This window comes from Centruroides sculpturatus, unplaced genomic scaffold (assembly GCF_000671375.1).
Source record: "Centruroides sculpturatus isolate CEXI.00-Female unplaced genomic scaffold, Cexi_2.0 scaffold602, whole genome shotgun sequence".
Lineage (NCBI taxonomy): Eukaryota > Metazoa > Arthropoda > Arachnida > Scorpiones > Buthidae > Centruroides > Centruroides sculpturatus.
The window spans coordinates 279,112-296,293 of record NW_019384890.1 but is presented as its reverse complement, the minus strand read 5'-3'; the positions used below and the strand labels follow the sequence as shown (position 1 = coordinate 296,293).

General features: G+C 30.4%; 2 protein-coding genes and 1 long non-coding RNA gene across 3 annotated transcripts in view; 1 reads left to right on the top strand and 2 right to left on the bottom strand.

Moving 5' to 3' along the window:
• LOC111631215 (DNA-directed RNA polymerases I and III subunit RPAC1-like) overlaps window positions 1-17,182 on the top strand; it is a 68,185-nt gene that overhangs the window by 24,050 nt on the left and 26,953 nt on the right. The window lies entirely within an intron of this gene.
• LOC111631218 lies at window positions 683-10,953 on the bottom strand. The gene is made up of 2 exons (XR_002757660.1): window positions 10,345-10,953; window positions 683-825 (listed from the first exon to the last, which is right to left on the bottom strand). It is a non-coding gene; the product is annotated as an uncharacterized LOC111631218 (long non-coding RNA).
• LOC111631217 (AP-2 complex subunit sigma) overlaps window positions 14,005-17,182 on the bottom strand; it is a 7,999-nt gene continuing 4,821 nt past the window's right edge. Inside the window, exon 4 of the mRNA XM_023375420.1 lies at window positions 14,005-14,355. Coding sequence (XP_023231188.1) covers window positions 14,254-14,355 — 102 coding nt within the window. The 3' untranslated portion in view covers window positions 14,005-14,253. The remainder of the gene's footprint in view (window positions 14,356-17,182) is intronic.

Genomic DNA, 17,182 nt, shown 5'->3' with positions numbered 1-17,182 from the left:
GACAGGTGTTGAAGAAGAGAGAGAAACAGACCACCTTGGGCATGTTTTTCAAGAAGCCAGCAGGCAAAAAACAAAGGATGGAACAAGAGGAGCTAACCCTGCAAGCTCCGGTAGCATCTCCTGAATCTGACTCCAATTAAAAAACAATAAAAAGAAACCTGCTGCAATGTATCTGTATCTGTATGAATGTGTGAAGAAAGTGTTCCTCCACCTCCTCCTCACAACATCTGACTACCCAGCATAATTGGTGACTGCTCCATTTTCATTTTTTTAATGGTACAGTATGGTTATTTTATGCTGTGGAACAAATTATATGTTTAAACATGTATTTCTATGGGAAAATGCATTTTGTATAACGGACTTTTCACTTAACGGACATGCACCTGGAACGGATTAAGTATGTTATACGAGGCACCACTGTAACTGAAAACAAAAGGCAATATTACTCTTTTAAGTTTAATAACCAGATAAGTTTATAATTTAACTGATAAATTTACAATTGTCTAAAATGAATAGCTAAGAATGGAAATCAAACTTATAACTCCTAAGTATTATATTGCTACTATATGTTACTATGCACCAAGCTAAATTCCTTCCAGACTATTACTAATCACAATGTTGAACTGATGATATATTTCAAAATATTTGGACTTTAAGATATTACACATTGTATACATACTTGTTATTGCATTCACACAGCCTTCTAACTTGAGAACAACTTGTAATTCTTTTGATAACCATTCAACAATTCTTGTAAATTCAACACTCTTAGGACCTTCTTGTATTGCTTTTGTAAAACCATTAGGATCCAATGAACCTGGATAACTAAAATTATAATTTAAGATTAGGTAAACAATAGATTGTAAATAGGTAAACAATAAATTGTAATAAACTTATGTAACATCCTATATATAATTTCAAAAAATAAACACTAGAGTCAAAATTTAAAAGTTATAAGTTTCATTTCTTAAAATTTAGTATATTTTTTTTACTTTTTGTTTTACATTATTAATTTATTCCTATATTGAAATATATAAAACAAGTTAAATAATAATTATAAAATATAATGAAAGTAAAGATATTTTGTTTTGACTTTTGACTAAGATCTTCACTCTTTGTTAATCAAAACTATACCAGTATAATAAGTTCTATTAATAAGCAAGATCCAAGTAGACAGTATATACACAGAAATGTAAAACAGTAAGGACATAGAGGTAAAAAGAAATAAGGAGATGGACACTTAAAATCAATATAATACTGGTAAAAGCTGCTGAAATTAGAGTTTTTCCTCATTAATTTTAATATCAAAAATAAAATAAAAATTATTAAAAAAATGCTCTTTCTGATAACGTATGTACTTATATAAAAGAATTATCTTAATCTAATCAAATAGAACAATTTATGTTTGACTGATGAGATGAATGACAACTTGTCTTAGTTTATCTATATAAAATGGATTGAAAGCAATGCAATAAGCTGAAGAAATGATAAAAGAAAGCAAAAGATTAGAACTAATGAGCATCACAGCTTTAATAGCACACACTAAAGTTTTTGGTCATCTTAAATAAGTCGTTCTCAAAGTCATCAATCCACAAACCATATCACAGACAAATTATGAACCACCTCTCTTCAAGTTATGTAGTCCACATTATCTAATTGTGAATTACATATCCTGAGGAGAGGACATGTAAAGTGATACAGGATAAGAAGTGGACAGGTTGCCAATTCCATCTATGATGATCAAAACAGATCATCATATATGGAATATATATTTATAAAATACACATTATTTCTTACGCATTTCATATACAATGTTTTATTTTGTAGTTTGATTCACATGATGATGGTAATTTAAAAATTATTGAAAACATTAGTTTGTGTGGTATTAAAGTTGCATGTTTGTTGCTGGAAGTTAAAGGTGTGTGAATATATTTTGAAAGAAGATTGCCATTATATTATATATAAACATAGCTTTTAAGATTGAATTATTTAAAGATTCCATCTTAAAAACTAAATAAATAAGTATAGATTCATTTACTTTTAAAAATAGTTTATTAGTAACAAGCAATTATTTATTGTGACATTGTCACAATGCCAAACTGCAATTTTAAATCATATTTTTTAAATTAATATAAAAATTAAAATATAGGCTCTCCACCTCAAATTAGTAGTATCTTGCCCCTGTACATCATACTTTTCCTGTTAGCAAATAGAGTCATGCCAGTCATCTAACTTCTTTCAGAGGAAAATTTTAAATTGAAATAACATGACTTCCGGTTTGTGTCAGAAGTTTGTATATAGTTAACCGGGGCCTCCTGCTCCTAATCTTTCTATATCAGGTCTCAGCTTTTGTCTATCTAACTCTGTTCTTGAGATTAAGGAAAAATGGATGGACAGACGACAGTGGGAATTTATAGGTCTACAATTTTTTCAAATTGTAGCATGTATAGCATGTATAAAAATATTGTATGAAAAAATTAAATAGCATTTATAATAACTTATTTTATTCTATATTCTGATCAACTAAAATAAATATTGATGTATTTCAATAATAGCTATCATCATTATTATGTTGCTAAATTAATTACAATTAAGTTATATTTCCTTGTAGATATCAAGTTGTGCAAGATGAAAGCAATTTAATTTTTTTACTTGATAAAAATATATGTCAGAATTTTATAAAAATGTGTCTACATATATTTTTATATTCATCTGTTTTATTATAAATAGTCATTAAGAAAACACAACAAAATTATTACATTAAAAGTCATTAAATATAGTAAACAGGAAATTAAATATTTATATATAATCTGTTTAAATAGTAGATAATTTAATCAGCAACCTCATTTATCAATTTTTGCATTTATAAGCACTTTGTTACAATTTTAATACAGTAATACCTCGACTTACGCTACCCCGGAGTTACACGATTTTCAAATCTCGTTGATTCGTCTTTTGTTTGAGCGCTATGCAACTCTTGATTACTCACTCCCCCCACACTATTGTTCAGCTTATATGTTTGGACGTGTCACGCGGAATCGACACATAAATAATGCAAAATAAATTGTAGCTATTTCTGTGTTTGTTATATCTACGGAGACTTGAGAGACTCTATGTGGTGATTTCTTGCAACCGTGAACAAATCAAAAGATGAGATAAGATTAATGAAAACATTTATTAGCTTACATACATCAGACTTGGATTTTACACAAATTGCGAAATTATACCCAGACTTACGCGAATTCGACTTATGCGGTTATCGCTCGGTCCCACCTATCGTGTAAGTTCGGGGTATTACTGTACTATAAATCATAATGTTAGATCTAATGAAATATTTTTTAAACGAGTAATGATAATGGACTCTAAATGCTTTTACTCTAACTTTTGTAATTCTGATAAAAGAAATTATTGCTATATTTTTTTATTAAAAACTAAGACTGATTATCATTGATCAATTGAATGATGACTATCAAGCAATTCATTCATAATTTCATCAATTTCATCTAAGCTAAAAAATAGATTAGATAAAATTGATGAAATTATGAATGAATTGATTGATCACCACCAATATCATCCAATTGATCAGTGATAATTAATCATTGTGTTGCTTTTGGCTTGTTGAAAAACTACAGATATGATAAATTTGATATAGTGAGAATGATAAAAGTAAAGACACAAGAATATGAAATGGAACAATAAAAACAAATTTAACTGTATTCCCTTTCTACTTTTCTATATTCTAATTGACAAAGCTTTAGTAATAAAGACTTTCACTTATATTTTTTAAGTATTTCTTCATTTTTATTGTTGACACACTGTTAAATTTCATGAACTTATCAGCCAATTGATCAGTGATAATTGTTGGATCAAATATTACTGTCAGAAAGTGAAATTCAATTATAAAATAGGAAAGTTCCTAATAATTGATTTTAAATGTCTAAATTTAGAAAAGTAAGCTTACATTATCCATATTTATATAAACTTTATATATTTACAATTACTATAGCAGAATAATAATAATAATATTTATAAATTATTATTTTTTGTTATTGATTCATGTAAAAAGGCAGTACATTTAAGACAGTAAAAAGTTTATTATTGTGTGCCAAATGTCTTTGTTTTTCATATTTAAATTTCTGGAATATTTACCACATTATAAATTTTGGCATGATAGCAATATGCGAATCTGCTGATGCAATAGTTTAAACATCTGTCAGCCAATAGATTCAATCTATTTATAATTTCTACACGTTGCAAAGTCAGTCTTCCATGCAAATTTTATGTTTTCAAAACTATTCTTTTCTACAAGAAATAGTCTTTTGATATAATTAAAAAGCTGAATTGATTATAAACTTTAAGGAAGACTGTTTAAAATAAATAAATATATTAAAATTACTTTTTATTCCATCATTTAATTATAATTAAATACTGTTTAGAGAGAAGAAGCTGGAGTTTTTTTCCTAGAACCAGAGAAAACTTAGGGGCCCAAAGTGTTCCCACCACTATAAAATTAACATTATTTTTACTAACAGAAAATAATCTTAAGAATGACTTTTATTCTATGTAAAAAAAAATACTACGAGATACAGTACTACTGCATGATTACAAAATCAGCATGCATTTGTTAAATTTTCTAAAATATTTATTTCATAACTTATTTTCAGTTATATCATTTGCCATGAGAAGAAATATGTGGCCCACTGGTAGCCTACAAAGTTCCTTGTGGTCCATGTTCAGAAAAGGTTTCTCATCACTAATTTAAGGCACATGGGAAGGTGTGTGTAGGGATTTGAGCACTTGTAAATTTTAATATTTGCAAATGGTCCTAGAATCAATCCCTGTGGATATCAAGAGCTGATTACTAAATCTTGTAATGTTATTTCCATTTACCAGGATCAAAGAAACTTAGATTGCATGTCATTATGTTGACAACATGACCTAAGATTATGGTAAAAATGTTATAGCCTAGGCAGAGAAAAATTTTTAAGCCACGGTCACATCTTTATAACAATGTTGTGGATGGCATTTTGCTCTGCATCTCTGCCATCATGGGTGTGTGCTGCTGTTTGTAGTCATTTGGGAATGATGGTAAAAGAAAGAAAATGATAGCAGTGTCCATACTATCAATTGTATTGTGATGAAAGGATCTATGATTTTAAACTATGCATTTTTAGAGACAAACGTTAAAAGGGACCAAATTGTAAAATTTAACCATAAAATGGATTGTCCTGCCAGCAGAGCATTCAAAGTAGCCACAAAAAAAAAAAAAAAATTAGAATGCCAGCTAACATTAAAAAAAAATTCAAGATGACACTTACATCACCTTGTGCACTAACATGCACTTTCACAACTTCTAAAGTTTTATTCATAAACACACAATGTTGTTTTCCACAGTAAACTAACTACTACAAGCCATTTTTGCCATCCGACTGCACGTACTCTGGCAGCAATATAGGAACGTGTTCCACAAGAATTTTTAAATGGATGCCGAACATGTGGAGTTACACAGAGAAATAAAAGAACACGCCCTTTATCTAGTGAACATGGAGTTGGCTGTAGCTGCTTAAATGTATCCTTATCTGTATTAACCCAAGGCACACTTCATGCTGTGTCATCCTTTTATGGTTCATTGAAAAATCAATAAGAAACAATCAGTGGCAAACCATTTTCTGAACCTTTGAGTGATGTTAAATGTCATGCTGCAAGTATTCTGCTATGCCCAAGCTGGTTTACAATGTTGTTACATAGATGTGGACATAGTTTTAAATCCACCTCTGATTGTTGTAGATGAATCAGTAAGAAGTTTCTGATCACTTTTTCAACGAAAGAGATTTAATATAAAATTTTAAACACAAAATGAACTATGAATGACAATAGTCTTCCACACAAAAAATGCATCAAAGATAGGTACAACTAATGCAATGTTAACTTTAGAAAATTAGTATTGGAAAGTTTCTTCTATATTCATTTTCCCAAATAAGAATTCCACCACAACACACATTAAGAACTGTATTCAAACTGACTCAATACTGAACAATGTGAAGTATTTTTCTTCAAGAATCAATATTAAAAACATAATTATGTAAATATTTAAATAATAATGACCATACAAACAATTTTGTATCTATTTAAGTCTTTTATCTTTTTTAAAATTCCAGCCAGAGACAGATGGGAAACAGCTTGAAGATAAAATACAATTCATTAAAATAACCAATGATATGACATTAAAAGCACATACTAAATACGCTTGATGCGGCTGTGTATAGTTGATAAGGATCCTACAATAAAAAGTTGGTGTCAAGTGTATTCAGTATGTGTTTTTAAAGTCATATCAATTATTTTAATGAAGAATTGTATTTTATTTTCAAGCTGTTTCCCATCTGTCTCTGGCTGGAATTTTAAAAAGAATAAAAGATTTAAATAGACCAAAATTGTTTGTATGGTCATTATTATTTATTTTATTACCTTATTATTAAATTANAAAGGTTTCACACACATTGAAAACTGCATAAGTTTTATGTTGCTTAAATATGATGTATTTTTAATATATATATATGTTTGTTTCAAAGGATAATTAAAGCCAAACAGATTTTGCTTATAAAAAAGATATTCAGAATATAAGTTTTTATTTCCTCAAAGCTTTCACTCTATACTATGTATTTCAAATTGGTGTTTAACAAATGGTTTTATTTAATTGTAAGTCAAAGTATCGTAAGTGTATATTTACAAACCTATAAATCTGCATAAATCAAACATTATAATTTTCTTATGTTTTTTGGAGACACATTCTACTGTCAATATACAATGACAATGAAACTGGAAAAATTCTGAGTAAGTTTAAAAAATTAATAATCGTTTTTAACAATAAATAATAATTTAAAAAAGTAAATAATGATTTATACAATTGTCTATTTCCTTTCTTCTTACAATAGAAAAAAAAACCTAATCTTAATTTGAAAGAAGAGCTAATCAATATAGCAAAATGAATACCAAAAAATATTAACTATAAAACATTAAATTTAAATATAGCTAAAAAAAGAAAAAAGAGAGAAAGAGATCCTGTTTCCATATTATGAAGGCATGTAGAATGTTGTAGTGAAACAGCTAACAATGGAACATTCTACATGCCTTCATAATGCGGAAACAAGTAAACAATACAACAGGATCTAAATGATACAAAATTTTCTACATTTTCCACAGAATTTCACAATTATTTCACAATTAAAATTAATTTGTGCAAAATAAATGTAATTGTATAAAAAGACTTCATTATTTCAAAACTCAAATTTATGTATTTCAATAAACAAAAAAATCTCACAAGTCAGATAGAAATACCATATATGCATGACCTGCCAGAATCCTCAGGAAATAATTTAAATTTTAAAATTAAATGCTAGTTAATATAAATTAAGGTTTAAATTGAGTCATAGATTAGGTCTAATAGTCATTTCTAAGCTATTTTTTCATGTAACAGGTCTCAATATACAGTTAATTGGCATACTAGGTGATAACAGTTACAGCAATTCAGTTGAAGCTGGCATTTTCATTTGGAAACAACAGATCAATTTGAACAATCATTATCAATTTTAACCACTGCTATAAATTTTAAACATTGATTTTTTAAATCAATGTTTAAAATTTATAGCAGTGGCATTATTTGCTCACATGACAGTAGTTTATTGTAAATTGCTGACATTTGTTGCTTCAATTACTGGTGTATGTTGGATGAATTAATTAATAATAATGATTACAATTAATAAAAATTGAATTTATATATATTTATTAATTGTTTAACATTTCCTTTCCATGATTAATGTCAGAGTCAATAAAAACTGAATTTTCACTAACTGTAATGTTATTTAGATATTTCAAATAAGCAGAATATATTTATCATTCTATTCAAATGCAACTGTTGTTTCATTTGTAAGTTTTTCCTAAAGCCCTCGTCACACCATGCAATTTCCAGCCGCACAGGCAACTGCTGTTCCCGTTTAACTAGTAAACCCCCTTTGAAAACCAGCGCAACTGCAACCACAACTAGAAACAAAAAGTTTGTTTTACTCGCGCCGATTGCAAATGCACATCCAATCAGCAAATGCCTTTGTGCCACGTCACATGGTGACAACATTGAAAATAGTTCATCCTCATGGCGGATAAAGTTAGAGGATTTATACTTTTACAGAATCGAAACTGATTGAGCTTATTCAGTCTCACGAATACCTGTAGGATTTTAATTCTTCGTTTTATCAAAGATTTTATCTTTTTGTATATTCTTGCCAATTCTATCAAAATAATTGTCTTTTTTTCTTTTATTCATTCCAGAAAAGGAACTGATTTCTTTAACTGGCCCATTAAGCTCTTTATTCATTTGATCACAAAATTTAAATCTTTCTTTGAATGAATGTATAATGTAAAATAACTAAAGCATAGATTTTGTAATATCAATTTTCTGTTTCTGTATTAAAAACAAAAAATTATGTAGACTTAATATAAAAAATAACTCTGCCAGATATTGGGTGACAATTTTCAACAACTATAGAGTAAGCTATTCGATCTGATCTTTAACTGGTCTCATGCTTTATGTCACAAACTATCTAATTTGTGACGTAAAGCATGCATGTACAAAATAACCTATTTTATGTCTTTTTTCCTATATCAATGATTTATTTTGTACACAATTCAAGTCTGCGTTAAATATATTCAATATGGAGAATACTTGAGATAAGCATGCATATTGATCTCTTAATTTCCATTTATTTTAGTGGAAATGTGAAGCTTCATTCCTCTCTGCTAAACTGACCACACTTTGATCAGACCTCCTCATAACAAATTAAAACAGCCTTACAGCTCATACTGTCACTGTCTCATCACTTAACTAATATGCAGTTTTATTATAAAACTGACTGTTATTATTCTACATTAAGCAACAGAATTATATTTAATTACAGAAAAAAATAATACCAGTAGTTAACATAAGGCACTAGCAAATTTTGGCTTTAAATCTAGCCATAAATACATATATTACATGCGGGCTCAACCTACAATGAGTTAGCCAGTCGGAGTGCAAAACAGAAATGACGCCCTGATCCATACTACCCGTTCTAAATTATGCCAATACAAATCATTGGCAAATTCCGAATTTCCATCAACACCTTACACACAGTTATCAGATGACAACTATATTTCAGAAAAATTATTTGCAGTACACAAATTATACAAAATACAGGATGGGCATAAAATCTGGACACAGGCAAATATATTTATTTTTAATGAATGAATCTTCAACATGGTTTCCACGGTAAGAAGCGAACTCTGAACAAGGGATTTGCCACCCCCAGAGTTACAAATCCCCTACATAAGCAAAAAAGTCAAGGAAGCCATACCCATACATGTGACCCCTTGTGTGATATTTACCTCGAAAGGTCCACCAGTATAGTGCCTATTCTCTGGGCTCCACATCAGTCGAGACAAGCGGCAAGCCTCGATCGATGCTCTGCACACAGTTGCACGCTTCAGCAGAGCGACGGCAAGCATCTCGGCCCCTACACCCACTAAAACTATATAACATCAAGTACTCCATAAACAGTCAAGCGAGCTACTTAAAGCAGGCATAATTGTGTGGACTAAATAGTTAAATGTGATAGTCTTAGCAGAGCAATGCACGATCCGAATATAAGCCGATTTTGAGGGAGGCCTTATCCCAAGAAGAGTCACACGTGGAAATATGAGACTTTTTTGCTCCAACGAGTTTGGTCTACAGCTCCGATAAGGTTCCAATCGTCTCATTCGGGAGCGTAATCGTACCATTTCCATCGCCGACAACTCACATTTCAACACACCATAAAACCAACCCAAACACAATGCAGTATCATCATCAATCATAGTACACTCATTAATACGTCACTTTGGATGATTAATATCAGAATTTTTACAGAATAATCCCTCTCTTTAGCTTACACTAGATTTTAATCCCTTTAATTAGAAGTAATTAAAGGGATTAAAATCAGTTAAGTAAGAGATCCATTTCACATTCCTTCAATCCCATTTGAGAAATTTCGTTCAATCCACTTCTTACCACTGCAAGATAATGTGCCGAATACTTGCCTGTGTTTAGACTTATGCCAATTCCGCAGAATGTATGTAACTTAATTTTAATTAACAAATATTTATTACTTAATATTGCTTCCAGTTTATATTGTTTATATTAATCACGTGACTAGCGGAATTCGATAAATACGGAGATTTAAAAAGAAAACAGACGATAGTTACCACAGCAGAAAGCTGAATCCAAGTAAAATAACTTTAAAATTATAGTTTAGCCTTTACCAATTTAAAATATCTCACCCTAAATCCTCTAAACAATCCAAAATATCGTTTTCCATCGCAATCAGTTCTTATTTTTTTATTTTCTTGAATGAAGAGAAGGATGGAATCCCTAAAAACGCCAAACGATATCTGACAACCTGGAAGAACACGTGATAACGTAATTGCGAACTTTGGACGATAGAGGGCGAATAGAAAAATTCTTTTAATTAAAATATAAAATGTCGGATTATTATTTCAGTCTTTTTTTTTAACCAGATCTAGTCTTTTATTTTTCAATTTAATTTATTTTCTACTGTGTTAAAATAATTCATTTTTTTTTCACGTTCCGCAATTTTACCGACCGTAATATAATTATCAATTTGTACAGTAACTTATAAACAGATTGCAATAATAAATTTGAGCGTACCGTAATCGGTGATTATAATATAATTTTACCATTTTATATCATTTTTTACTTTGGTACAAATTCCACAAGAAATATATTTTAATTGGAGAGATGCCGGCGAGCTTCCTCGGTAGCCATTCAAATCGACAAATGGCCGAAACGTATCTTGCCGAGTTATGACTCGAACGAAATTATGCACCAGAACTAATAAAATAGCATGTTGTGGCAGAGACGAAATTTTGAAGTTTGGCCTAGAACGGGAGATTTCAAAGATTATCGTTTACCCGACGTTCGAAATACGGCGAAGCTCTTGCCAGATTTTTAAAAATACAATACCTATGTTTTTTCTTACTTCTTTGGAAAATTTGACCATGAATATTTTAACGTATTGTACCTTGCACAGAAATTCTTTTCAAAAAAAAAGAAAGAAAAGAAAATCAATAACGACAATATATTCAGTTTTGGATTCCCATTATAAGTCTATGGAAAAAATTTCAATTAAGCAGCAAAGCATCTCATAATGGAGTGTGTAAGGTTACATATTTCGGTCACTTACGATTATAATTTGTAGAATTTTTTTACTCGATTTCAAGGGAGGGAAAATACCCCGATTGTCCCTTCTGCGGACGCTCAAGCTCTTATTATCGGAATTTTTCGTAAGTAGAGTGCGTGGACATGTCGGGTTCCGTCCCTCTCCATCCACTTACCTCACTGCGTAGAGTACAGTCTTGATCAAGCCTGTCGTGCATGTGAAAAAAACCTCCTTAGTAACCACAGGGTGGGAAAAGTTTTGAAAAGAAGCGGTCATTACTCAATTAAATAATGAAGTTTAAAACTTCTGAGCAAATATTTCCGACCATCTCTGACCATTCTGGACATTTTCATAATTTTTTGACTCCTTTTTCTAAACTCTTTCCAGCAGTGTGCACTAAGAGGGTCTTTTCTAGAAAGTCTATTATGAGTTCGGCCAGGCCGACAATGTGGTGACCAGGTGGCCAGAGACGGGGCCTAACATATCCGAAATGAACTAATTCCCAAAATATGCCTGGGGTTTTTTGACCCGTTCGGGTTCCCCGAGAGCGATGGACTGCCACCTTAATAAAAGATTAGAAGATTGAATTATTAAATGATATTTTGTGACAGGAGCAAGCAGGTTTTCGACCCGGCCGATTTTGCCAGGATGAAATACTGTATAGGCTAAATGGTCCATGGAAAATTTTTCTTAAAAGGGGTCAATACACAAAAACAGTTGGAAACCCCCATCAATCCAATCCCTTTGTCACCTCTATTATCATTTTTGTTTAATGTGGTACTAATGAATTGTAATTTCATTAAAAAAATGTTTGCTGCTGACTACTTAATCCATTTCAATTCATTGAGAAGGCTGCTTCTGTGTTACTATTGATATTTCTTCCTTCCCGCCCATTCTGCGGTTGACATCATTAACTAGGTGTGATATTAAAGCTTACAAGTCCTCTCTCTTGTAGGTCCTCAGTGGAAACGCTAGAGTTTTTTTCGCACAGCATTTTTAGGTATTTTCCAATATTTATTGTGTTGTTTTTGGTTTAGGTTTATTGTGTTGTTTTTGGTTAAGGTTTTTTAGCGTTCTGTGCTTATACAGCCTAGAAATTCTGAAATCCTTTTCAATTCTTCAGATATTCCAACTTCAATTTACAAAATTTTGTCCTAATTTTAGATAGTTTGGGACTCCAGATAATGCACATAACTATCAATGAGATGACAAAAAAATGTTTCATTAGACTTCACAAGGAGAATCCATTTATCATTCATATAATGAACTCTGTTGATTTATTTGAAGTTATAAACTAGACATTTTCACTGATTCACGAATATGAGATTTTTTAGCATATTTTTACTCCTCCAGCCATGTGTACGGAGATGGACTTAAGCCCATTATAGGTTCAGTCTGATGGCGAGGAATGGGACTGATATATTCAAGATGGACCATACCCTGAAAAAGTTTTTTGACCCGTCTGGATTTGATCCTAGGTTCCGCAAAGGGGTAGGCTGTCGCCTTAAAAACAGCTCAGCCATGATGGATAGGATTAATTAAAAGGTTAATTTAGTATCCACAGGGTAGAGTAAAAAATGAGAAATAAAAACTCTGTAGTGTTGGAGATGAATCATCCACAAAAACTTTCTGTAAATGGGATTGACAAACACAGATAAAAGACGAAGAGCATCCTGCCCGAATTATCTGTGAATGTCAATTACGATCAGATTCAAATCTGGATTCTTGCAACTTTCCAGTTAATTTTAGTAGAGCTTGTTTTCAACCACCCATTTGGCATTTTATTGTATTTTTAATGTATCAACTGTAATAATTAAATCTATCCTCAAATAAGAATGGAGCAATGTGCTCCATTGGCTTTTATTGTCTTGAATGCATATCACTCTGCTGCCATAGCTAAGCAATAAAGCTCTATACAAAGTTGAATGAAAGATTTTGGAAATACAAATATTACATTATATAAACAGGGGTGGGCAAGCAAGAGGTAAGTGGGAGGCGAAATATAGATTTTGCAAAATGCATGAGAGCCGCAGTTGTGTACTTTTTTATTCTGTACTGCAGTTCTGTAACGCAATTTTATTATATAATATAAATATTATATAAAACAAATATTGAATTTTTTTAATAAACATATTTTCACAAAATTGTGGAAATAAAATTGTAAAAATAATAATAAAAAGCAGAAATTAACATTTTAAGCAAGAGCTGCATGTAACTCAAAAAGAGCCACATTTGCCCATGGTGGATATATTACATGGAAAATTTTTGTGTTTTATCTCAAATTTCTTGCAAAAATTTCAAATAGAAAAAGTGTTTAAACTATTATCTAATGTATGTTCTATATACAGTGTGTTTCAGAAACGTTTGGCCAAATTTCAGGCTTATAGAATGGAAAATACAAATAAAGTCGAGGGATGTGTTTCGATCGGAAACTTCAAAGTATTGTGATGTCAGTTTTTCTGTTTTAAAAGGACAAAATTCACAAAAATAGTAGAAATACTAAGTACAGTACAGCCATTTGATTTACATTCTGTCAAAGATAAGCTAACAAAATTAAATTTTAATATGCTTCTGACAAAAAAAACTGCTGCATTGAAATTCAAAACAAAAATTTTTATTGAATAAAGCACTCAACAAAAACATCACTGTATAATATTTATGTTTGAGTTATTTAATATGTATAATTTAAGATTTAATTCATAACAAAATTTTGATAAATATGCATGAACTTTCAGTAAATTACAGTAATAAATAGCCAAAATTTAACTTGAAATCATTATTTTTATAGAATTATGAGTTACAGATAATAATGTATAAGGTATACAAAACAATTTTCTTTTTATGCACATCACATATTAAAAAAATAATAATAAACAAATATACATATAGTTTTCATATCAGATGTTTGACAATAAATTTTCAAATTCAATTTTCTAGGAAAAAAAAATGAAAATGAACAATATACAATGTATTACCCATTAATTTGTAAGTTAATATCTTGAACTGGTTGTTACTCTAATGAATTATAAACTAACAACTGTTTCAACACTTTGGTTTGACTGGTTTCTCGTATCTCGCCAGCAAGGAACATTTCATCGACAACGCTGTAAACCTAAAAATAAAAAAAGTATTTTACTACAGAAACATTAACACTTGTAATGTAAAATTTATCTTTAAATCAAATTTAAAAAAAAAAAAAACATATTTTAAGCTATGTGTTATGCTGACGTGTAAAATGACATCTAAATTTTCATCTCAAAATTCTGAGTTAGACCTGTACTAATTGCATAAGTCGACTGTAAAACATAGGGTAAAAGTATAGATATAATATGTATTAATCTGTAGAAACAAGATATTATTTTTCATTAAAGAATAAAAATACTCCAGAATCTTGGTTATACTATACTGTGGAAATTGCCTACCTTAGTATTCACCCACCAAAATGGTGTAATTTCAGAAAAACAAACGTTTTCAATCTTCTAAGACCTGCTTCAGATCACAAATTTCAAATAGATGGGACGTCTAATGTTTTGATGTTCGAATGTGTCAGGTGAAGAAGAGCTTATACAAAAATTTGAATTTAAAATCCTCTAAAATCAACTAATAGGATATATCAAAGTGTACAAATTTTAAAATGGTTTTCATAATGATGTATCAAATACGGCATGCCATGCTTGTAAAATGCACCTCTTTTCTTTAAAATTTATACATTTTCCTCATGTTTCTGCTTTAAAAGTCTTTAGCACTTCAAGTTAGTCCATGTTTGTCGTTCTAATTAACGTAGCCCGTTATAGATTGGGTTTAACTTTATCCTTTAATATATTGAGAGGGCAATGGTTTGCCTGCCTTTATATTGGCTCTGTGTTCGGTTAAGTGCTTTTTAAGGAACCTCATGGTCCCTTATTTAGATTAACTCTGTCTGGAACCTTTCATCTCAGAGATATCTTATATATATGCCTGGTGGATTGTTGTAGTTGAGTGGGTCTTTTTCATTTCTGAGCATTTTAAACATGTGAGGACTACAGCTGTATGTTAATCTTGTGCCTGCATATGATGCTATTTCCTTATGCATGCAATGATCATCATGGCGAGATTTAGTTTCTTATAGTGCTGGGTTATCTATGGGAGCATCTTTGGATGTGCTGATTGGATGTGTGTTTCTTTTGTTTCTTGTCTATAGGCTAATTTATAGGTCAATCCCTTGGAGTAGCCATGCATAGTAGTGATGTCTGCAATACAACCCATCTCCTCCTTAATTTAATATCAACCATAGTACTGTAATACGCTCTCTTCGTAAGGAGAGAGAAACACATTGAGGACACAATGTGAAAAAAAAAGGGGGAGATACATTGGGGAGATAATGATTACATAGATCATTTACAAGAAAGGATCTGTAGATTCACATGCACACTGCTAGATAAACAACTGAAATTAGAAAAGGAGTTAGTCAAATCACCAGATGTCCCTAGACTGTTTGCTTGTACAAAAATGCATAAACAGAGGTAACAACTAAAACCCATATTAGACAAGATCAGGTCTCCTATCTGCAAGTTGAAGCAAGCAGGTATACTGTTTACTCAACACCCACTTCCAGGGATACCAACTTAATATCACAAACTCAGCACAAATGGTAGGGATGTTAAGCTGATGCACGCTAACAAATAACCCTTGGATTACCATCTTGGATTTCTAAGTCTTTATATCCTTCAATCAGATTGAACCATGTTTCTGTAACCTACAGGATTGGTTGATTCAAGAAGTTCCTATGCAAGAACACCAACAAATTTTGGAGTTACTTCACTTGCTTTGTTACATCTGTTTCCAATTAATAAGTGATGTACACATTAAATGATAATTATTGCAATCTCACACACAGTTATAACAAGAGCTATATTTTAAATTAAAGGGGCAGGAAGCCTCGATTAACTATATATGAACTTCCAATGCAAACCAGAAGTCATGTTATTTCAATTCAAAAACTTTTTCCCTGGAAGGTGTTAGATAGATGACCAGCACAACTGTGTTGTTAAAGAAAAAGTATGATGTTATTAACTATAAACTAACATAAAAATACATGCAATAGAACTACAATTATCTTAGGGAACATGGACCAAGGTAACAAGGGTTCACCTTGGATCCCTAAAAAGTCAAAAATGGATTAAATATTAAAAAATATAAAGATTGATATGATAGCACTTAAACCTCTTTTATACTAGTGAATTTAATCATATATCATAATATATATTATGAAATTAAGATTAATTATAATTGATATATTCCACACTATTTGGCTTGATTAATATTTACTTAGAAAAATCATCATTATAAAACTCACAATGCATTATAAATATAAAATGCATAGTCATGCCAACATAATCAATTCTAAAATTATAGAAAATAGAAAATTTAAAAACAGCTTCAAGACTATAAAACACATGCAAAATTCCAAATTAAATTACATTTTTTCTAAAAGCACTTTTGTATCATCCAGATAAATAGTAAAACTTTATTGACAGACCAAACACAATTTTAGCATATTATAATTATATATATCGTAAAGTCTTTGCAAATCTGCACTTAAAATGTAAATTTTAATATTGGCAGTAGACTATCACACAGCTTTAGCCAATGATTTCACTTTATTCTATTACTATAGATGCATTTCGGTCCTTTTCTAAAAAAGGTCCCTCTTCAGTACTATAAAATACAAAAGTTTACATAAACTTTTTGTGCAAGTAAATATTTAACATAACAATAAATATTTTAGTATTACAATACCATTTGAGTACACAGTTTTATTTATACATCCCTTCAGCACTTTCATCTTGAGTGCACTAAATTATTTTTATTTATGTCTTGCTGTAACAAATTTTACACTATATTAGATCTAACAATTATGCTTAATAAAACTTTTAAAAATCTACAAAAATCTCAAAAAA